The 22,598-nt window shown below is 57.0% G+C and overlaps 1 protein-coding gene and 1 long non-coding RNA gene across 2 annotated transcripts; one reads left to right on the plus strand and one right to left on the minus strand.

Annotated features, from left to right (window-relative positions):
- Positions 1 to 1,303: 1,303 nt before the first annotated feature.
- On the minus strand, positions 1,304 to 15,710 carry CCDC88B (coiled-coil domain containing 88B). The gene is made up of 27 exons (XM_033121886.1): positions 15,613 to 15,710; positions 15,170 to 15,312; positions 14,939 to 15,050; positions 14,785 to 14,854; positions 14,648 to 14,706; positions 14,474 to 14,557; positions 14,246 to 14,389; positions 13,874 to 14,019; positions 13,644 to 13,725; positions 13,335 to 13,493; positions 12,642 to 12,788; positions 12,374 to 12,482; positions 12,046 to 12,182; positions 10,820 to 11,962; positions 7,751 to 7,878; positions 7,555 to 7,672; positions 6,386 to 6,481; positions 6,159 to 6,299; positions 5,414 to 5,670; positions 5,030 to 5,173; positions 4,636 to 4,822; positions 4,378 to 4,523; positions 3,986 to 4,084; positions 3,636 to 3,802; positions 2,890 to 3,090; positions 2,666 to 2,734; positions 1,304 to 1,796 (listed from the first exon to the last, which is right to left on the minus strand). Exons 1-27 carry the CDS (start codon positions 15,670 to 15,672, stop codon positions 1,741 to 1,743), a joined length of 4,404 nt encoding a protein of 1,467 aa, XP_032977777.1. The 5' UTR covers positions 15,673 to 15,710; the 3' UTR covers positions 1,304 to 1,740.
- A 72-nt stretch (positions 15,711 to 15,782) lies between these two features.
- On the plus strand, positions 15,783 to 20,559 carry LOC117029913 (uncharacterized). Its single transcript, XR_004424314.1, has 2 exons — positions 15,783 to 15,959; positions 19,783 to 20,559. It is a non-coding gene; the product is annotated as an uncharacterized LOC117029913 (long non-coding RNA).
- Positions 20,560 to 22,598: the final 2,039 nt, after the last annotated feature.

A 22,598-nucleotide genomic window follows, 5' to 3' on the forward strand; every position in this document is an offset into this window, starting at 1 on the left:
ACGGTCCACACCTCAGCGGCCAGCTGAGACCCTCTCCCCTGTGGACTTGCCTTTGCAGGGGAGGGTCTGGGGACTCAGGTGCCCTGAGGACCAAAGCCCTGTCTCTGGGCTCCCCCTACCCAGGGAGCACCTACAGGGGACACTGGGAGGGTGCTGGAGCCAAGCCCCACCCCATGACAGGGAGGGGTGACCGAATCTCTTTAGACCAACCTGTAAAAGCACCTCAGGCCTCAGCCACCCTCCACATCCCACCCAGTGCCACGCACCCTCCCATGGTTCTGCCCTGTCATCCCCAAGCCTGGCACAGTGCCCATGCAGAGCCCAGAGTAGGCCTCAAAAAGGAACATGGAGGAACGTGAAGGAACATGAGCCTCACAGGGATGGCCTGCTCTCCACCAAGCCTGGCGCCCTGACTGGTCTGTCCTCCAGAGCCTCGTCCCCCTCCCGGACAACTGACAGGGGCCACCAACAGGGTAGGGCAGCCATCAAAGCCCCCACCCTGAGGCCTATGGGAGAGGGCTTCCAGCTGGAGGCCTGGGGTTCCACTCCCACAGAGGCTATCAGCCTCTGAAGCCGGGGCTAAGAGGAAGCAGGCAGAGCAATGGGTTATTTCTAAGGGGGTTGTGGAAGCCCCATGAGTCGAGCTACTACAGGTCACCCTGGGGAGGCTGGTCTGACCACCCCTCCCAGCTCTGCCTACCCCCAGATTCAGGCTGCCTCACCTCAGCCCGGGGCAGCCCCTCCCTATCTTGGGAGGCCCCAGTGCCTTGAGTCACGTCCTGCCACCCAGCCTAATTGCCCCCTCCCTGAGTGTCATCCTAGAGGCCCTGGTCAAAGACCGTCCTGTCCCTCCCACTTCTTGTGTTCCTCCATGACAGCCCCTGGCACTAGGTGATACCCACCAGGCTGTGACCTCCCTGGGGAGGGGCTCAACCCCAAAGGGGTGGGGGAGAAATGAGGAGATAGAAAGAAGTGAAAGGAGAGAAGAGGGTGCCAGAGAGGGAGGGCAGGGCCTCTGGGGTTCACTGCCCCCACTCCAGAGCCCAAAGCCCACCTTTTAAGCAAAGGCTGAACCCAGACTAAGGCCCCACCCACTGCTGGCTACCCAGAACCCCCCACCCCTCTGGGACACCCAGGGAAGCCTGACAGGCCACTCCCCTGAAGAAAGCCCTTCGTTGCCCTGTGCCAGGTGAGGAAGCCAGTAGCCATAGACCCCACTGGCAGAGAAAGACTCCAGGCCGCAGGTGTCCCTGGTGGCTTGTGGCTCTGGATGCAGCCAGTACACACAGAGCGCAGATTCAGGTGATTGTATCCCAGCTTTATTTTCATGTCCCTCATGTCCCAGCTAAGGCTTAGAAATAGGCCCAGGCCACTGCCCCCAGGGAATGCTCCTTGGCTCCCCACCTGGACCGGGCAGGGGTCTCTCTTGTCCACTCTTGCCTGCCTTCTTCATCTTGGGGGTCCCCCAGAAACCGCCTCCTCAGCGAGGGCCACATGGCAGAACCAGAGCCCTGGCAAGGAGCTGCTCCTGGGGACCGGCCATCCCCCCTGCCCACAAGCTTGTCCCAGCTCCATCTCAGGGCCCCAGTGCCAGCCATGGAGGACCTGGGGGCCCAAGCCTCCTTGTCCAAGGACTTGCCCCAGGGGCCCTGGCTCCCAGAATTCTTGGGCTGTCTGGGGCCCCCACTGAGAGTCCAGTGGCGAGGTGCCTGCACTTCCACGCTCCCCATCCACACGGTGTCACTGGCTGAGGGAAGGGGCGAGAGGACGCTTCTCCGGTTCCTGCACCTCGAGGCCTGGAGGGAAAGGCTCAGCTCAAGCCCACTCCCCTGGGGGACTCCCAGCATTGGTGGTGGCCCGCAGGGCCCTACACCTTGTACCCACCCTCCACCCCTCTATCCTCTTCTCAGCTTTCCTGCCTCACCCCAGCTGCACTGGCTGCCTGGCCGCCTCCAACATGGCACGCTTTGCCTCAGCTGCTCCCTCTGCCTGCATTGCTGTTCCCCAGATATGTCACACGACACACTCGCCTCTTAGTCTCTGCTCCAACTTCCCGTCCCCTCTGAGGCCTATCTTGAGCACCCTGATTAAAACTACAACCCACCCACCCCGAGCTCCTGACCCCCCTCACCCTGCTCTCTTTTTCCAGAACATTGTCACCTCCCAGCATTCTAGGGCCCAGCTGCCCAGTACGCGGCTGAGCGAATGAGAGGTGGGTGCTCTGAACCGTAACGTGCTTGAGTGTAAAATACCTCTAGACCTGAACGACTTAGTATGAAAAAATAATAATACCGTAAAATATCTCACTAATGATTTTTTACACTTACTACATATTGACATGGTAATAGTTCAGGCCTATTGAGTTATATAAACTATGTTATTAAAATTAATTTTACCTGTCTCTTTTTACTTTTTCTGATGAGGCCACTAGAAAATTTTAAATTATACACGTAGCTCATATCTTACTTCTATTGAACAAGCGCTGTTATAGATGATTGTTATTTTTATGCATATTGTTTACTGTCTGCCTCCCACACCAGAATGTTCCCTGCTGTGTGGCCCCTGCTAGCACATCACCTGGCACTTAGTAAAGGCTCATTGTCAAATGAATGAATGGATGGATGAGCGCTGCCAGGGCCCCACGCAGGGCAAATACCCCACTCACCCTCTCGGCTGGCATCTGCTTCATGTTCCTCCAGGGTCTCAACGGAGCCATCCCATCCCATGCCAGATCCTAGGGGGCCACAAGGCAGCTGCTGGGCCACAGGGACCAGGGCAGAGGCAGGCAGGGCTTGTGGAGAGACACAGGGGACAGGAGGGAAGCCCCCTCCCCCAGGAGTTGGTAGGTCCACAGGAAGTTGGGGGCTCATAGAGGCAGGGACCCCTCACCTTTGCCATGGGAACTTGCCATGGGGCCTGGACGGCGCTGTCGGAATCGCTGCCGGGGGGTGTCCCCGGGGCTGAATGACTCAGAGCTTCGCCCCACTGGGAATCGGGAGCTGAGTTTTCGCCGCTGCCCACCTGCCAGGGTCTCATCCCGTAGGCAGAGAGAGCTCTGGGCCCGGCGCATAGGTGCCGGTGAGGGGGACCCTGCAAGACGCATAGGCATTGGGGAGTGCCCGAGCAGTACAGGAGGGGCAGGGCAGAGTAGAGGGGTAGAAGGATGAAGCAAAGGCAGGGAAAGGAGGCTGCAGAGGTGGGGGAGAGTCTGGGTGAATGAGGGTGGCAATAGGAGGCTAGACCTTGTGCTGGTTCTGACACTAACTCACTGTGTGACCTTGGGCAAGGCACTTCCCCTCCCTGGGCCTCGGTTTCCTCATCTGCTGACTGGAATAAATGACCTCTCACTAAAGGCCCCTGCTGCTCTGAGGTCCTAGGCACTGCTGTGGATGGGTAGGACTGGGTAGGTGGCAGCGCAGACAGGAGGAAGGTGCCAGAAGAAAGGGACACAGCAGGGACGCAGAGCAAAGCGCCACTGGAACCATCTGGGGGGGGAGGGTGCAGCAAGGAAGGCCAGAGGGGGCATTTGTGTAAGCCATGCAGGAAGGTAGAGACCAGAGACATTGATAGGCGCCAGAGCGGGAACAGAGGACATGGGGTAGGGACCATCCTTGTCACCTGGCCCCCAGACCCACCTGTCCCATCCGCCTCCCTGCCCTCGGAGAACTCCATCTCTGGGGGGCCCCCCAGGCTCTCGGTGCTGCCAGCCCCATCGGCCCACAGGCGTGGCCCCCCATGGAGGCCTCCCTCCCGCCGGGGCCGCATCAGCCTCTTCACCTTGTCTGCCAGCCAGCTGCCCTTCCTGGGGGCAAGAGGGCACAAGAGTGGGTAAGGCCAGGGAGGAAGGAGGGACAAAAGGCCATTGTTGGGGATGCAAAGGCCAGGCAAACCCTCACTGATCCTGCACCTAAGCTGGGCCAGGGTCAGAGGGCAGGCAGGGGCCAGGTCGGGAGGACCCCAGCCCAGAGGTGGAGGGGCCACTCACTTGATCCGGGGCAGGGGCCCAGGCTCCAACACACGGTACTGGTCCATGATCTTCTCTACCAGTTTCTGTTTCTCTCGACGCAGGGCATTAAGCTGGTCGCTGGGGGGATGGGAGGGAGGAGGTGGCATGAGGCCCCGGCAAGAGCAAGGCTCAGGTTCTAGCAGGTATAGCCCTGCTGGTTGGTAGCACGCTGACACACTCCTATATGGGGTAATACACTGCCACTGCCCCAACCCCCTGGGGTCAACCCCAGCCTTTTACCCAGGACCTCCCCAGGCATCTCGCCCTGAACCACCAAAGGGGTCTCCAGGACCCGCTCCAGCTCCCTGCAGCATGCTGTGCCCACCCACCCCCCACCACCACCATCCACCCCCCGCCGCCAGCCTGCTCACAGGTACTCGCGCTGTTCACGGTGCAGGTGGTCCCGGCTCTCCAGGCTGCGCTCCAGGAGCTCACGGTTCTCCCGGCTCAGGGCCTGCACCTCGGCCAGCAACTGCCGGTTCTCCTCTTCCTGGGCGCTCCGCAGCTCTGTTAACAGCTATCAGGGTAGGCGGTAGGACAGGTGGGAGTTTAGCGGGGCTCAAGGTGGCCACCTTACACCCCCAACCTCCTCCAACCCCACCCTGGCTGCTGCCCACCCCTCACCACACCTCGCACTGCGTGGTCAGCCGGCAGGCGCTCAGGTCCAGCTGCTGGTTGGACTCGCGCAGTCGCTGGCTCTGCACCTCCAGCTGTGCCCGCTCCAGCTCCAGCCGTGCCAGCCGGCCTCGCAGCTCCCCACGCTCACCCTGCAGCTCACCTCGCTCCCGGGACACCTCTGCCAGCAGCGTCTGAGCCCTGCAGAGGCAAGGAGAGCTGCTCTCTAAGGGGGCTCACCACCCCCCAGGGCCCTCATGAGGGCCAGAGGAGCCACACTGGGGAGAGGAGGGTAAGCAGGACACCCACACACAAGGACAGAGACTGACTCGCCTTAGTGAACCCACTTCACAGAGGGAAACACTGAGAACTGGCCCAAGAGGGAACAGGCTGCGCCACAGATGGTACCTGTCATGCTCACTCTGCAGCCTCCGAAGCTCCTCCTCCAGGCCCCGCTGCCGATGGCCATCCTGCATCAGGCGTTCGCGCTCGGCCAGCAGGGCCAGCTCCTGCGCCTCCACACTGGCCTTCTGGGCCTGCAGCTGATCGTGCCTGGGATGAACAGGGGCTGAGAGAGCTGCAGGGGCCTGGGGCAGGGGCAAGCAGGCGGCTGTACTGTCTGGACCTGGAGATCTGCCATCTCCTAAGCATAGGTCCCCAGCAAAGCTACAGGGCAGAACACTGTGCCAGGGGCCCACCACTCTTGACGAGGGTACAGCAACGGAGGTGGGGCTTTAGGTTTAGGTGGTGGCTTCCCAGGGGGGGAGAGGAGCTTGTTTGGGGGAAACTCACCGGCCCTGCAGCTCCCTGTGGGCCAGCTCCAGCGCCCGCATGTTGGCCTTGAGGTCACGGTGCCGGGCCAGCAGTCCCTCTAGCTCGGCCTCCTGCCGCCGCTGCAGCTGAGCCAGGGCCTCGTGGTCCCGCAGCAAGGCCTGCTGCTGCCCTCGGGTCTCCTCCTGAGACCGCCGCGCTGCCAGCACCTCCTCCTCCAACGCCCCCAGCTTCCTGTGCAGCTCTTGGCCTTGTATCTCCAGTATAGACTTTTCGGCCTAGGGCAGAGGAGGGGGCAGGGACCACGGGGGTGGAACCCCAGGCCAGAAACAGGGTAAGGGAGAGGGGGCAGGGCAGAGGAGGAGAGAAAACTATGGAGGAGGCAGACAGCTGGGTGGGGGCAGCCTGGATGGAGCCAGAGGCAGAGGCAGAGGTTAATAGACAAGGAGAGGGGAGCGGTGTCACGGAGACGGGTGCTGGTTCCAGGCCGTGGAGGCAAGGGCAGGAGACATAAGGCCGAGATGGGACAGATGGGGCTGGGGCGGCAGGGAAAGCAGTAGGATCTAATGGCTAGCTGTGGAGAAGAGGGCTGGAGATTGGGCAACATGGGCACAGATGTGGGAGCTGGAGGCAGGTAGATGGTAAAAACAAGGGAAGAAAGAAGGGGCAAGTGGAAGTGGGCAGGGGTGGGAAAGAGGGGTGCAGAATGGGGTGGCTAGGGTCAGGGGGCAGTGGTAAGTGGGCAGGGTACCCGGCTGCCACACACCTGCAGGCGACTGCTCTGCTCCTGTGCCCGCTGGCTCTGTAGCAGCAGCTCCTGGGCACGCCCCTGCAGGCTTCCCAGCTGCCCCTCCAGGAGCTGCAGCTGCCCCTGCAGAGCCGCCTTCTCAGCCACCAGTGTCGCATTCTGCCCAGCAGGGAGGGGGTTTAGGAAGGGCCAGGCCACTGCCCCCCTCACCCCCCACCCCATGCCCACCACGGTCGGCCACTCACACTGCGTTCCACCTCAATGAGCCGCCCACTCTGGGCCTCCGTGATCCTAGGCTCAGCGTGCTCCTTGGGCCCTAGCCCCACAGGGCCCTGGCGCAGCTGCAAGGAGAGGCCGTGGGAGGTCACGCAGGGGAGTGGCAGCACTTGGGGATGGCACAGGGACCTGAACCCGCGGACCCTTAACCCACAACCTTGCACTCCTGGCTCCCGCAGTTCTGTCCCTCTCCATCCTGCCCTTGTTACCTCCTCTTCATTCGGCAGCAGGAGCCCTTGCCCATGCTGCTTCTCCTGCACACCCTACTCTTCCTCTGGGACCCAGTTTCCACACTGCTTTCTCCAGGAAACCTTCCCTGACCAACACCACACATGCCAGCAAGGAGGTCTGCTGGGTGCCCCCTGGCCCCTGGCACCGTGTGACGGTTGCCTGTTTTCTTGCCTCTGTCCCAGGTGGACTGTGAGCTCCCTGAGGGTGGAGGTCTGGTATTGGGCCCCACCACACCCCAGTGCTGAGCACTGAGCCCACACATTGCAGGGGTGTCAGAAACAACAACAGTAATTGGGCACACTACTGTGCTTCCCCAAAAATAATACCTGGCCGGACCATCAGCTCCAATGCGTCTTTTGGAGCAAAAATTAATATAAGACCAGGTCTTATTTTAAAATAATATAAGACTGGGTTAATATAATATAATATAATATAATATAATATAATATAATATAATACCGGGTGTAATATAATATAATATAATACCAGGTATAATATAATATAATACAAGACTGGATCTTATATTAATTTTTGCTCCAAAAGGCGCATTAGAGCTGATGGTCTGGCTAGGTCTTATTTTCGGGTAAGCACGGTAGGAAGTGGTGGGGCCTAAGCAAGAGACACAGCAGTCACCTCAGAGCAAAGCCGGGTTCTGTCCATTTGAGGAATGGGGAGACAAAGCCCCCAGAAGACCACCTGGTCTGGGCAGAGTCAGCCTAACTCTCAGCACGGTGCTCCCTCCAACAGGCCCCGTAAGGAGGCACACGGTGAGCAACTGGCCAAGAATCAAGGGACAAGACCAGAGGAGGCACTGGAGGAACCGGAGCCCATGCGGTCCTGGACGTCTGCACGCAAGCTGGAGGGAGGAGTGGGGCAAGGCCCCCAGTTCCCAGGGCTCCAGCGTCACCTGGAACAGCTCCTCTTCCAGCTGCAGGGCCTTCGTCTTAAGCTCCATCAGAGCTTCCTCCTTGCTGGTGGCTGCTGCCTGCAGCTCAGCTTCCAGCAGCTGCTCCAGGCTCTGGTACCTGCCAGAAGAAGCTTTGGCATATACCCCTCCCTAAGCCCTTGCCTGGCCCTCTCTGACCCTTAGGCAACATCCCCACCTCTGGTGCTGGAACTCTTGTTCCCGAAGAAATTCTTGGCGCTCCAGAGCCGCCTGCTCCAGCTCCCTCTGCAGATGCTCCAGCCGGGCCCCCAGTTCTTGGCCCCGTACCACGGCCTTCTCTAGTTCCTAAGGGCAGGCAGAGCAGGCTCAGGGCCAGAACAAACCACCACCCTCGCCCGGAGGCAGGGGAGGGCCGGATACAGAGGTCTAAGAGTCAGGAAACCTGGCTTTCAGTCCTTGGTCTGTCACACTAGACAAACATCTTTAACCCTTTGGGCCTCTACTCCCCCATCTGTAAAATGGTCACCTTTCAGAGTGGATATGAAAGAACTGGGGATTATAAGCCTGGCAGGGTGTGATGGACGCCCCTGGGCTAGGGGTGAGAGACATTTGCTGGGCAAGTGTCTTCACCTTTCTAAGCCCATGCTTCCTCAGGTGCCCAGTGACAGCTGAAAGCGGCCTATGTGCTGAGGCCACACTGGCCATGTGAGGGAAAGACAGGCTCAGTGGGGGCAGGTCTGGAAAGCACCCTTGTCCACAGGGGAGGATAACAGAAGACAGGAACTTGATGAACACCAGGCCTGACCACAGTGGGGCCTGGGAGGGAGAAGGCAGAGATGCTGGGGCCAGGCAGCCTCTGGCAGTTGGGTCACACCATGTGGAAAGGGGGCCCACTTTGACCTGTGGGCCCTGAGGGGAGGTAGGCCAAACCACTGTGAAATGTGGGGGCCCTGGCAGGATGAAACCACAGGGAAGGGCCAATTCTGACCAGTTCCCTGCCAAATCCTGCCTCTGGAAACCAAGTCTACAGCCTTTTCTCTGATCTTCCTGGCTTAGCAACCCCACCAGGGCCTCCCCCCAGGGTCAATGCACTTCCAGACACTCTTGGCCACCACCTGTCACTGAAAAAACTACAAGTCCCATGATGCCCTGCTGCCAGCAGCCACTAGAGCCCATGGGCTGAGGGGTATGAAGAATAGTACAATGAAGGAGACTTGAAGCTCAGGCCAGATCCCTGCCCTGCCCTCCTCCAGGCCCTGGCCACAACTGTCAGTGCCCCCTCCACTGCATCTCCTGCCCTCCTAACCCAGAAGGCCCATGTGGACAACGCCCTCAGCCCTTGGTTCCCTGACCTCCCCCTGGATGGCCACCACCTCCTGTGTCACACCCAATTATCACCAGGAACTGCTCCCACCAGGAAATCTCACAAAATTCCCCACTCTGTCCTCAGCCTCTTCCACCCTCTCAGTCCTCAGAGCCGGCTCTTCCAGCTGGCCAGCCCCACCCTCACCTTCACTGCCCACCTGTTGGCATTGCCTCTCCATACTGCCCCAATCTCTCCACATTCATTATCTTACAGCATCCTGTGGGGCAGGTAGTTTTATTCCGGTTTTACAGGTGAACTGACTCAGAGAGGTTAAGTAACTTGCCCCAAGCCACACAGCTGATTAATAGGGGATCCAGGCTATAACCCAGGTCTGCCCGACAGCATCAAAGTTACATCCTACAGAGACAGCCTCTCAGCCTTGCCCGCTCACCCGCACCCCCAAACCCCACATTCCCCTGGCCTGCTGTGCACAATGCCTAACCCTGGGTCAACCCAACAGTGTGCTCCCCACTTCACTCCCTTGGTAGGAGTCTTGGAGCCAATTCCTCCTCCTTTCTGAACCTCAGTAATCTGGTCAGTACAACAGGGATGAAACTGGAAACTGCTCAGCAGGAAGATTCGATTCCTGTGTGTAGCACATGCTCCGTTCCCTGAAGCACTGGGCCCCGCTGGCCCCAAAACCCTTCCCATTGCCTCATCATCATCTCCACTTCCCCTGAGGAGCCTCTCGACACGTGGCCCTGACCTCTCTGCTCACTTTAAACCCTCCAGTGGCTCCCACTGCCCTCATGAAAAAAGCCACACCTCCTTCCTTCACTTGGAGGACAAAGCCCTGCCCAAGAGAAACCCTGTTTAATGCATTCTCACCTCCCTCCACTCCCCACCTCACACTCCACCCCTAAAACTCATGCCTGCGCCTCCTCCTGGCTCACTGCCATTCTCTCCCTTCCTCCAGGAAACCTTCCCTGACATGCCCCAGCCTGAGTCCAGTGTGCTTTCTGGACCCCCGTGGCTCTTTGCATGGTCCTGTCTCCACCCCAAACTGGGAAAGCTTCCCTGCCTGGTACAGGGCCTGGAGCCAAGGAGATGCCCAGGAACAGGCTTATATGAATGAATAATGGGGTTTCCAGGCCTTCTCTCTCCTCTATCTCTGGTTCCAATCCAGCCAGTTTCATCTGCCACCTCGCCCATGGACACTGCCTCCTAATGGCCCCAGGCCCCTGCACACCAAGGTAACCTTCCTGAAACCCAGATTCACAAAGGTCTGCCACACCCTTGGGTGGCTCTCCCTGCCTGGGGATGGAGTATTAACACTAAAAAGCTGGCCTAACACACCTCTCTGGCCCCCACCCCCACACTCCTCCTGGGCCCGAGCATCTTTAATGCCTTCAGTCTTTGCACAGACTGTTCCCTCAGGATGAAAAATCCTTCCTCATCTAGTGAAATCTTGACCATTCCTCAGAACGCTCCCTCCAACCTCCTTGTCACCACCCTGGCATCAGCTCCCTCTCCTGCGGGCTCCCACAGCACTTTGTTCTTCATAACCAGTGTGGCTTGAGCCTTTGCCCAGTACGAACTGGGCTCTTACACCAGTATCTCACTTGGCCTTCTGGAAGACCTGCCGAGCCAGCTAAGAAGAATAACCACATTTTACAGAAGGAAGTATTGGGGTGCAGGTGAGTGAACTGCTGTGGTCAGAGAGCCAGGATTCATACCCCAGCACTCTGGCTCCATGCCCACACCTTGTTCCATCCTACAGATACCCCATCAGAGGCAGAGGACATCTGCCTGTCCCAAACCAGGTGTGCCTTTGGAAGACAGGAATGGACTTTGCCTTTTTATCTCCAGTCCCAGTTCAGTGCTGGGCACTCAGGGGCTGCTGATGGAATGAATAACCCCAAACTCCAGCCACTAGCCTCGAGCCCCGTTTTCTGACCCTGGCTGTGAGCACCCACATACCTCCTTGAGGGCCTGCCTCTCCCGGCGCTCCCTCTCGGCCTCCTCCAGGTGCTGGCGGCCCTCGCTCTCCAGCACTTGCAGACGCTCCTCAGCTGCCTCAGCTCGGGCTCGTAGCCTGAGTCCCTCACGCTCCCACTGTCTCCGCTCTCGGCCTGTGGCTGCCAGTGCCTCTGCCAGTGCCTCCCGCTCCCGCGACACAGCCTCCAGCTCCCGTCCAGTTGCCTCCACTGCCTCCTGTAGCCGGGCCTGCTCCTGGACCTGGGCCTCCACCTCCTGGTGGGCCTCAGCCTCTGCCCTCTGAGCCTGAGCCAGCTCCTCGGAGAGGCGAGCAACCTCCAGGCCTCGGACCTCCAGCCTCCGGGCCTGGGCCTCCAGCTCAGCTCGAAAGGCCTCAGCCTCTCTCCTCAGCCGCACTACCTCCTCCCTGAGGGCCTCCTGCTCTGGGGCACCACTGGCCAGGATCTCCCCTGGGCTTGTCCCCTCCAAGACCTGGGCCTTGGGAGTCCCTTCAGGCTTCTGCTGTGGTTTTTGCTGGGCTGGGTCCCCAACCATCCCCTCCAGCCTTTGTTCATGCTCTCCGGCCTCTGTTTGCCCCTTGGGTAGGTCCAGCCTCTGGCCTAGGGTGTCTTGCTCCTCCAACTGCACACAGAGGCTGGGCTCCGTGGGTCCAGGCTTGCTCTCAGGAACCTCCTGTCTTAGCCCCTGGGCCTCGGGCTCTGACTCCCCAGTCTCTCCTCCTAGCAACAGCTGGGCCTGAATTTTGATCTCTGGACACTGAACTGGGGTCACATGGGCCGAGGTCTGGAGAGGGGCTCCATGCACAGCCTTCTCCGGGGACTCCTGTGTCTCTACAGTGAGGCCTGACTCCTGGGGCATCAAGTCTGAGGTGTGGGGAACCATGGCAGCTGTCTGGAGGGGCCTCTCCGTCACCTGAGGGTCTGAATCAGATGTCTGGGAACACTCAGCTAACCCCTCGAGAGCTGAGCCTGATGCCGAGGAAGCCAGGTCCAAGGCCTGGGGGCCTTCATCCCCTGCTTGGCCAACCAAGCCCTGGGGACCATGGTCTGAGACCAGGCAAGTCTGAAGAGCCACAGCCAGCTCTGGAACCATGGAGTCCTCGTTCTGCTCCTCCAGCAGGGGGTGCTGACGGCACACGAGAAGGATGGTCAAGCCCAGAGAAAGCCACCAGGAAAGACCCACTAGGATTGTTGGGGGAGGGGACTCACCTGACCACCTGGCTGCCTGTGCAACATCTGTAGTAGGGCTCGAAGCTCCTGATTCTCCCGCTCCAGGGTCCGCAGCCGCCCCGCCTCTGCCTCCCTCACTTCATCATGTAGTGAGGGGGCCGCTCCTGGTAGGGGTGCTGGAGTGTGTGAGATGAGGTCAGGACTCCTTCCCACCCTTAGGCCTGCATGTTCCCTGGCTCCTCACCTATCCCCCTACACCCCCAGAGACCTGGAAGAAGGGGGTGAAGTCAGAAGCCATCCCTACCACAGCTGCAGGAAAACACAGGCAGGCCCCCAGCCCCAGCCCCTCCACTGGGGCCCCACTCACCCTCCCCAGGAGAGTCCGGGGATGGCTCCAGGCTCTGCTGAAGCTCCAGTTCCAGCTCCACATTCTCCTCTGTCAGCTGGTCCACCTGATGCCGCAGAGAGTCCAGTTCCTGGGGGGAGGGCAGGGTCAGACAAGCCCTCTCCACCATGGCCAGACCAAGCATGTGGGCTAGAGGGTCATTAGTGGAAACCAGGAGTAGGGGTCACAGGGATCACCAGGGAATCCTAAAGACCAGTGGGTTCACCAGGGGGCAGTCTGGGAAGCTCACAGCATGGGCCTCGCCCAACCGGGTCCGCAGCAGCAGGTTCTCGCGCTGGGTCTCATGAAGCCGAGCACAACGCTCTTGAGCAGCCTCCAGCTGCTCCTCCAGCAGTGCCTTCGAAGCCTCCAGAGTCCCTGAGAGTGCCCGCTCCTCCTGGGGGTGTGTGGGGGGGGCGTGGAGCAGAGAGCCAGTGGTGTGATGCTGACCCCAGCACTCCAGGGCCACAAACCCTGCCTCCTTCCCCCATCTGACCCCACCTCTCCCCTCCATATGCCCTGCCAGTCTCTAGGGTCTCTCCAGGTACTACGTCCCTAGAACCTGGCCCCGCGCTTCTCCTATGTGGGCCTTGCCCCTTCTCCCCAGGAACTGCCTTCTAAGGTGGCATCCTTCTAGGCCCACTTATCAGCCCCCACTGTTAGGAGCTCTCTCCAGACACCACCTCCCCTACACTTGGCCCCACCCTCCTACCCAGGACTTACCTAACCTACAACCCCCACCTTTCCCTTCCATCTGCCCCATCCTCCAGAGGCCCTTTCCCCGGACACTACCGCACCCATTTCTCCTAGCCATGACTGCTCCCTCCATAAGGCCTGACTCTCCCTTCTCGCTCCTCAGGGACCACCCCATCCCCTGCACGCCCGCCACCAGACCCCGCCCCTCCCCAAACCCCACCTCTCACAGCCCCGCCTGCCCGCTCACCTCCAGCTGGCCCTTGCAGGCCTCCACCGCCTGCAACCGTTCTCGGCAGCGTCGCAGCTCCTCTTGCAAGCGGGGCAGGCGGCAGGCCCGCTCCCTCAGCATCTCTGCCTCCTCGCGATACAGCTCGGCCCGCTTGGCTTGTCCCGACAGCGCTTGAGCCTGGGCCAGATGTTGCGGAGCTGGGAACGGCCAACCGCAGGCCGCAGGGATTGGGGATGCGAAGGAGCCGGTTCAGGGAGGCAATGGGACGCTGGAGTTGCGGGGAGAGGGTTAGGGAAGAGGGCACTGGTGGGGAGCATCTGAGCGCACCTCCTGGCGGATCCTTCGAATTTCAGCCTCTAAGCCCTGCATCTCCGCCTGAGAGTCTAACAGCAGTTCGGCCTTCTCCTCCCTGGAAGAAAGTCGCTGGAGGGGCCTGGGGACTGGCAAACAGCAGCCCTTCCCAGGCCTCATCCCACCCATTTCCATGGGGCTGGGCCCCCCATCCAGGCCTAATCTGCCCCTCTCCCCCAGGTCTCCCTCCCTCCTGCCATACTCACAGCTCCTGACGCAGGCGCCGTAGCTGGGCCTTGGTGTTGGCCAGCTGCAGGGCCAAGTGGTGCGAGGGGCCCTCCAGAGGAGTTCTAGCAGGAGCCTCAGGCAACAAGGGGACTGGCTCTCGCTCTAGCAGCAGTTCAGCCAGCCGCTGGGAGAGGTCAAGGGTGAGAGGTCAGAAGTAACCCATCCTATGATCCTATGCCCCACACATCTGCCGCCAAGCACCACAAGCTGAATCTGGTTCTTGTAGCCCTGCTGGCCCAAGACCTCCAATTCCAACCCCAGACCTGGGCTTCAACCCCTATCTCCCACACACATCTGGGGTGGTCCTTCCATTCCTCCACCTGGGCCTCGATGCCCCTGATGGCTCCTACCTGGGCCGCCACATCACGCTCCCGTGCCAGTCTCAATAGTGTCCCCATCAGGTTCTGGGACAACATCTCCAGCTCTGGAGGTGCCAGCTCCCCAGGCTCGGGCCCAGCCAATGACAGCACCATGCCTGCCCCGGGCTGGGTCACCTGGGTGAGTAGGGAGAGCACTTCAGCCTAAGAAGTTGGGGAAGCACAGTGTCCCCAGGAGGTGACGCCAGTCCAAAGCCGTACCTCCTGGATGGCAGCAGCCAACTCACTCTGGAGCTCCAGGCTGAGGCTCTGGATGTGCCGGATGAAGAGTTCCCGGTGCTCACACTGCAGCGAGACAAGGAAGGGGAAGGCTGGCGCAGGAGTCTCCTACGTCTGCAGCCAAAGCTGGACGCTGTCCTTCCAGCCCCTGCTCACCTGCACTGATGCCCCAAGCAACAGCCGAAGGATGACTTCCAGCTCCTCCACTGCCTCCTCTGCAGGGCACAAGCCACAAGGGGTTAACGGGGAGTGGCGGGGGGGTAGATGCAGGAAGGGGTGGTGGGAGACAGCACCTGAAAAGGGATCAAACCCCAAAGTCTGGAGGTCTGGGGCTGGTGACAGGATCAGCAGCTGCAGCTCCTCCTGGGGGCAGAGGGGTTGAAAGGTATGAGAGGGGCCTTTCTGCGGGGAGGCTCGCAGGTTCAGCCTCCCCTCCTGACGCCTCACCTGGTAGAAGTCCCTCAGTCGGCCCCACAGGTGGTTCAGGTTACGCACCCGCCAGGCTTCAGGACCATCATGGCCCCTGATCACCCGAGGGCCCCCTCGGGAGCTGGGGGCACTGTGAACACAGGGGTTGATGGGTAGGAGGGGTAATGAGGATCTGCCTCCCCTCCGCCAGGCTCTGCCCATCAACTTGTCCCGGCCCCCTCCCCGCAGACCACTAGTCCGGCCCCTTACATGATACCCAGCACCCGGAGGAGCAGGGCCCCATCGCTGAGACGCAAGAACCTCTTCTCGGGACAAAGAGGCCCCTCTCCTTCCTCCTCCTCTTCCCCTTCTGGCTCCTCCGCCTCGCCCACCAGCCCAGCCAGTCCCAGTGCCTGTGGGAAGCAGAGACAGGTCAACTGGCCCAGAAGGGAGCCCCCCAACAACAGAGTGAATTCTAAACCCCTTTGACATGCCCCCTGAGCCCACACAGCACCCCTCACCAAATTCCTGAATGTCTTTGGCCTTCGAGGGCTGCACCCCTTTTCCTGCCCCAAAGCTGCCTGGACTTTAGCGTCACATTTGAGTCCACCCCTCTCAGACCCCAACTCTGCCCCACTCTCCCCCCACCCCAACACCAGTCCCTCACTACTGTTCACTTCCCCTCCCCAGCCCCTTTCCACCTGCTACCTCACCCAGGTGGCCAGGCTCCCACTCAGAAAGTCTCTGAGTCTGGGCCCCTTGCCCCCATCCATGCTGGGTCAGGGTGTTGGCCCCACTGCGGCAGTAATACCTGCCCTGAAAGGAAGAGGAAGTCCCCGAGTGGGAGATCCCAGGGCCCAGCCACAGACACTCTTGCAGCTTCCTCCTTCCGGGTGTGTGCCGGCCTGTGCACCCCCAGAGTCCTGCCTCAGCCCCCACCTTGCCACGCTGTATTCTCCCAGCATCTCTGGCAGGGCTGGAGATTAACAGGGGATGGTGGGGCTGGGGGCCCCCCCAGGAGCAATGCCCACAGCTCTCCGGACTCGATGGACAATGGCAGGTGAGTCCTCCGTCTCTCTGGAGAGAGGCCTCCATTTCCCAACTTGAAACCCAAAAGAGGGACCTTGGCTTTGTACCTTCCAGGGCCTCTGAGCAAGCTCCAAGCTTTGCAGGGTAAGTCTGAGGGTCCACACCTGCATCTTCTCATTTGCCGGCTTTCTTTCTCCTTTATATTTCTCCGACTTTCCCAAACTGCTGCCCAACCTGTGAAGCCTGGCTCAGATGCCACCTCCCCCAGCAAGCCACCTCAGAATGCCACCCTCCCCCATATTCTATGCACACTGGACTGAGACAGGACATCTGGCCTCAGTTTCTTGTCTGTAAAAGAAGTGGGTAGAACTCCGGCCTCTGAGGAAAGCAGTCTCCACTGCTGACTATGGGTCCTCTGTTCGTTCTTTCATTCACCGGCTCACTCCAGTGTTGGTTACTGGGATATAATAATAAGCCACATAGTCCCTGTCCCTGTGAGACGCACAGTACACCAGGGAGACAGCTACCCAAAACAATCACGCTCACGCTCCAAGTCTAACGTTGCAATGGTACTACGTGCATCGGTGGGGCAGGGATTTGACTTAAGGGGATGGTGAGGAAAGGCATCTGGAGGGGGCTAGATGACGGAGCTGAGATCAGGGATGACGGGGTTAATTAGGCAAAGTGAGAAGGAAGGAAGGGCATTCCAGGCAGCAGGAACAGAATGTGCAAGGGCTCTTTGGCAGCTGGAAGCATGGCCAGTGTAAAGTTCAGAAATTATTTGTGCTTCGTTGATTCTAAGACACTTCATTTCTCACATTTAAATCTCTGAAGTCAGGTTACATGGTAGAGTAACTACTGGCTGGCTGCAGTGCTGACATAGTTGTCATTGCCAGCACGTGCCCACACTTCAAAAGCATCAAACCCTGCAGAAAGGGCGTCAGCAGCCTAGAGGAAAACCCCAGAGGCAACAGTGGAGCACTCTTTTTTTTTTTTAATTAGTTTCAGGTGTACAAAGGCCTTTCTTTTTTTCTTTTTTAAAAAACTTTTTTTACTTATTTAAGTGTGTTTTTCCAGGACCCATTTGCTCCAAGTCAAGTAGTTATTTCAATCTAGTTGTGGAGGGTGCAGCTCACAGTGGCCCATGTGGGAATCAAACCGTCAACCTTGTTAAGAGCGCCGCGCTCTAACCAACTGACCTAACCGGACGTCCCCCCCACCCCCCAGCAAAGCACTCTTTAACCCCTAAATAGTAGGAGCCCCCTTGTTTAACCCTCCCGAGATGCATCTGAAATGAGTATTATCCTCTTAGAACGTTGTTATGAGGATTCCAGGAGCATTCATTGAATGGTCCCTGGGGTAGTTATTATGTTTAGTATTAATGATATCAAGGATTCCTCCTGATTTGACCATCTGTGAATCTTCTGTTTGCATTCCCTGGGGATTCCAGCCCAGGAAGTCCTCCAGAGCACCTGCTGGAGGAGCCTGATGACTGGGCCTTATCTCCTGGCCACTGACGGCCCCTGCCTTGCTCAACATCTCCGAGTCTTGCACACCCTTCCGCAGAGGCAGGGGCCGTGTCGCCAATTGCTCTCACATCCGCCACTCCAGACACGCCTGGCTGCACATCAGTCTGGTTCTCTGACTTGGTTCAGCTGAGTCGGGCAGTTGGGGTGGTTGGGGGCATGGGGGTGGGGAGGAGGCTTCAGAAGGGTTCCCTCATCCACTGACACAGAGATCCGGGGATTTTGATGCTCCGTTAGCTGTGGAGGGCGTTCATCAGAGGCTGGCAGTGGTCCCTCTCCTTTGGATAGATTTTTCCTTCATATGATTTTTCAGATACGTGATAAAAAATGTCAAGAGTGGGGTGGGCAGTTAGCTCAGTTGGTTAGAGTGTGGTGCCAATAACACCAAGGTTGCCGGTTCGATCTCCACATGGGCCACTGTGAGCTGCTCCCTCCTTAAAAAATAGAAGAAAGAAAAAGGAAATATCAAGAGTGCCTCAGGGTGAGAGGGGTGGCTCTAGAAGAGGGTAAACGGGATCTAATGTATGGTGATGGAAAGAGAAGTGACTCTGGGTGGTGAACACACAATGTGAGATATAGATAATGGATTACAGAATTGTACACCTGAAATCTATGTAACTTTACTAACAATTGTCACCCCAATAAACTTGAATTAAAAAAAAAGAGTGCATAAGGGTATAGAGAAAAAAATCAAGTCTCCCTGTCATCACTCTTATCCCCCAGGCCCTGATCCCCCCTTAGCATTTGGTGTCCCTCTGAGATTCAGCTGCCTGTGTCCATCTAGAATGGGTGGTTGCAACCACACCCACAGCCGTGCACCTCCTTGCTTCTCAATATATTTTGCAATTTGTTTCATTTCTGTTCGGAACCATTGGCCTTGGCCTTTTTAATGGCTGTGTAGTATATTCTACCATGTTGCTATCCCATCATCATTTAAACTGTCTTGTTGACAAATATTTAAAATATTTACATCTTTTGCTATTACTAACAGTGCCATAACGATTGCCCTGCTCAGATGGCTTTTTCTGGCCGTTTTTAAAGGGAGTTCAGTGCCCACTGAGGCCGGCATGGGGACCCACAAGGTGGGCAAGAAGCAGAGAAAGACAGCAGACAAACAGACAATGTAGTCAATTGCCGCTGTCTCCCTGCAGTGTCCTCCCTCTGGGGCTCAGCTTCCCATCTGCACAGCGCGGGGGTAAAAGGACTCCACCTCCCAGTTCCCTTCTGGTTGTGACTTCTGGAAAGCCCTGGTTTGACCCCAAAGGCCAGAGCAGGAGGGCACTGGGGCTCAGGGAATCCAGGGTAGGTGGTGGCCAGGTCCAGCCAGAGACCGGGACCAACCAGGGCCGAGTCAGAGAGCAGCTTTTTCTCCCCATCTGTGATGGGCCCAGAACCCTGCCTGGCACCCCAGCAGCCTGGCTGGGGCCCAGCTCCCTAACCAGTTGGTACAGGGCCCTAAGCTCAAGAACTGAAAACAAAAACAGGCTCCAAGGCCTTCTGGCCTCCTGGCCCTCTGGTGTTGGGTCTGAGAGACCCTCTCCTCCCCACCCAAGTGTTTGAGATGGGGTGGGCTGTCCCACCCACCATTTGGGGGTAGAAATAGTGGAGCCAGAGTTGGAAAAAAGCAAAAATTCCTGGTAGTGGCCCAAATGAGCTGCACAGGTAAGAGGAGGTAGTGCGAAGCCAGGGCCTGGGAGGGTGGGGACCAGGACCATCTGCCCAGTGCCAGGCCAGGTGCCCAGGGACACAGGGTGCAACCTGCAAGGCCAGGGCTCCAGCAGTTGACGAGCCCAACCCCCACTACCTGACTCTCAGCCAGCTCTCCCTTCCTGCCCTCCCCAGGGTGTCCCCACCCTGCCTCACCCTAAGCCTCTTACCAAAGCTGGGATGCTGGCACCAGTCCTCCTCCAGGCAGCCTCCACCCAGCACCCAAGGTGTCGTTTAAAAATATTAACTGGCTTATGACCCTTCCCTCCTTAAACCCTCCAGTGGCTTCTCCCTGTACTTTGAATCAAGTTCCAGCCTCTCACCTTCGATATAAACTTCAGGGAAATCACCACAAGAGCTCACACACAGACAATCTTCACGCCTGTGGCAGAAAAGTCACCAGAGACATTCGAACAGCAAACCAGAAGAATCTATCAAATTGTCACTGCCTGCCTTCACTCCATCTGAAGATACTTCAAGCCAGATACCTAGAAATCTTCTCGACTAGCTGCCTTCAGAACTCAGACACTAGGATTATAGTTAACCATTGTTAATTATAATTATTAACTATTGTTTTTCTTTTGTTTCCTCCTGTTAAATACCTGACTGCTGGTACCACAGGCCTAACTTTGGGAGCCAGCCACCTTCAACAGCACCACCTGAAATGAGAGACCACTGTCTAACTGAACTGACCTATTCTCAAGATTGAGACTGGTTTCAGAAACAATATATAACTCTAATGTCTTACTGGGTCCTTTTCCTAATACTTCAACCTAAAAATTGGCACAAATATTGAGCTGGTTATAAGACCCGTACATGTCTCTGGCCCATATTCTCTCTACAGGGGACACGATAGACCCAAGAAAGGCATTGCCACCTTGGCATCGAGGAACTTTAAAATGTTTTGTTTAATCTATGGTGTTTTCTGAGAGAGAAAAAATCTTGATCAAAAGGGAAACACTGAAGAAATAAAATGGGGTCGCTATAGTCAAGCTGCTAAATTACTAAACTCAAGTAGGTGGAGGCACAAGGAAACGATTCTGGTTTTGCTTTAACCAACCTGGGAGCTTAAACTTTTGAACTTTTCGGTCCTGAGTCAATGACTGGATGTACATCAGACCTTCAGATAACCCTCTGATTACCCCCGAAGGGCTAAGGAAAGAGTATTCACTATCCAGACCACCTGACACCCAGTATCCAGACCACCGGTCATCTAGAGGAACCATCTCGGTCCAATCCAGAGGCTAAGAAGGCAGGACTGATTCTTCTCAAGAATGTACTTTTTACTCTAAGAACTCAGCTCTTCTCTCTTCTTTGGAACACTCTAGGTATTGCCTAGTTGTGTTTCCAGTTTATAAACCCTAAGACCCTTGAATAAATCTTTATCATTTATTTCTAGCCAAAGCCTCCCAACTTTTTGAGTTTATTCAACGCCGCCTTATTCCACTCTGTATCTTCCCTTGTTTGCTTTGCCTGTTCCCCATTGGAGTGGAAGCTCCCTGAGGGCGGGACGTTGTCGGGTCATTCACGGCTACCGTCTGGACACAAGCCACAGAAACCATGAGAGTGCCAACATTTACTGACCACTTACCTGTGCCAGCTCTGTTCTGTGCATGTATTAATCACTTAATCCCCTCCATAGCTGTAAAATACAGGTACTATTATTATTATCCCCCTTTTATGATGAAGAAACTGACACACAGAGAGGATAAGTCACTTACGTAAGACCCTACGACCAGGAAGTGGTGGAGCCAAGATACAGAAAGCAGCCAAATTAATGGTTTTGAACAAATGAATTCCGATTTCAGAGACAAGGAAAGTGAGGCTCAAACAGGGATGGGGTAAGTAGGGTTTCTGAGGGAAAACGAAGTCCTCAGACTCTGAAAGCTGTATCGTCTTCCCTCCCACTGCCTTGTTGCTGTCTGGCAGGAGAGCAAGGCTGGAACCTAGCACCCAGTTAGCAAGCCTGGGGAGACCCAGCTCCAAGACCCGGGGTTGCCGGCCTCCCTCGTAATTAAAGACACACATTAAAGACAGCTCCAAGGTACCATTAAACATCCATTAAGCTAGCAAAAACAAATCCAGACAGTAAAACTCGTGTTGCAGGTGGAGAGAGAAGCATATGCACTCATCGCTGACAGCCCTCAAAATGGCCTCAGAGTTTCCAGAGACCAATAAAACTGCCACAGCCCTTTGACCCAGAACACTGGCATTTGGGAACATGCACTGAGGAAGGAGCCCAAGAGGAAACAAAAATAGAAATGTGTCTGAAGCTGCCCCTTGCCAAACACTGGAGACACCCAGACGTCCACCAAGAAAACCCAACTGAGCCACAGCTTGTGGACAAAATCCCATCACCGCCTTCACCTGCTCTGCTCAGTCCAGACTTCGATCATCTTTACTTTTAGGACTTAGCACAGGCTGTTCTTGCCACCTGGAACACCCTCCCCACCTCTGTTTTCATTTTTCAGTCACACAGCTAGAAGTCATTTTGTCCCTCCCTTACTTCCAAGGAGGGTAGAGTTGTGGGCAGGGTCCTTTCTCTGTAATGCCCCAAGCTCCCGGACCTGGGCTACAGCTCCACTGTGCTGACTGCAAACACTCATCCAGGGGCTGGCGCCCCCACTAACGGTGAGCACATTGAGGTGGGAACCTGCGCTTCATGGCACTGCAACTCCATTAGAACACATGCTGGGGACCTGGAGTTGGTCCTGCAGTGCTGCCAGTGGGGCCCATGCCTGACCTGTTCTCACCACTTTGTCCCCTGATGACTCTCAGCAAATAGCCCCTGGATGCCAGACACCTGATGTGACTGTGGAGGTACACAGGGCAAGTGGAACCCCCAAAGGTCTGAATGTGCCTTTCGTAACTACATAATCGCAACGCTCAGAAGAGACAAGCAGCTTCATGTTAGGAGAAATCCCTGAGATTATAAATCCACCTTTATAGTGGTGGTGGTTACACAACTTGGTGCAAAGACTGAAAACCACTGAATTGTATGCTTTTAAAGGGTGAGTTTTATGATACATGTGTCATATGTCAAAAAACTCCATCTTTAATCAAGCTGAGGGTGTGAGTCATATGGACCAGTTCAGGGAAGGGACCAGGAACAGGCTGTCATCCTCCGCAAACAGGACTGACCTGAGGCTTTGAAGATTAGAGCGATTTGGGCAGAAGAAGGAAAGGGAGGGGCGTCCCGGGTGATAAACATTGTCAGGGGGATGCTGAAGAGGCAGGAGCTTGGAGGACCCCAAATTAAGAAACTGGAGTGACTGTGGACACCAAGATTGCAGGGACAGAGACTTGGAGATATAAGGCCAATGAGATATAAGTGGAAATGATAGGTGGCAGCTTCCAGAAACCCTTTTTAAAAGACAGTCTTTGATCTCCTGTTCCCCATTTCCCCCTTCTTGCTGGCTGGACTATGGCTGGAATGG

This window comes from Rhinolophus ferrumequinum, chromosome 11 (assembly GCF_004115265.2).
Source record: "Rhinolophus ferrumequinum isolate MPI-CBG mRhiFer1 chromosome 11, mRhiFer1_v1.p, whole genome shotgun sequence".
Classification (NCBI taxonomy): domain Eukaryota; kingdom Metazoa; phylum Chordata; class Mammalia; order Chiroptera; family Rhinolophidae; genus Rhinolophus; species Rhinolophus ferrumequinum.

What these genes read in the sequence shown, in the direction of transcription:
- CCDC88B (XM_033121886.1), bottom strand. Translation starts at nt 15,672, where the DNA reads ATGGATGGGGGCAAGGGGCCCAGACTCAGAGACTTTCTGAGTGGGAGC. An exon ending in CAAGAGTTCCAGCACCAGAG is followed by an intron (nt 7,673 to 7,750) that starts GTGGGGATGTTG and finishes TTCTTCTGGCAG; the next exon opens with GTACCAGAGCCTGGAGCAGC. An exon ending in CTGCAGAGTGAGCATGACAG is followed by an intron (nt 4,823 to 5,029) that starts GTACCATCTGTG and finishes TTGCCTCTGCAG; the next exon opens with GGCTCAGACGCTGCTGGCAG.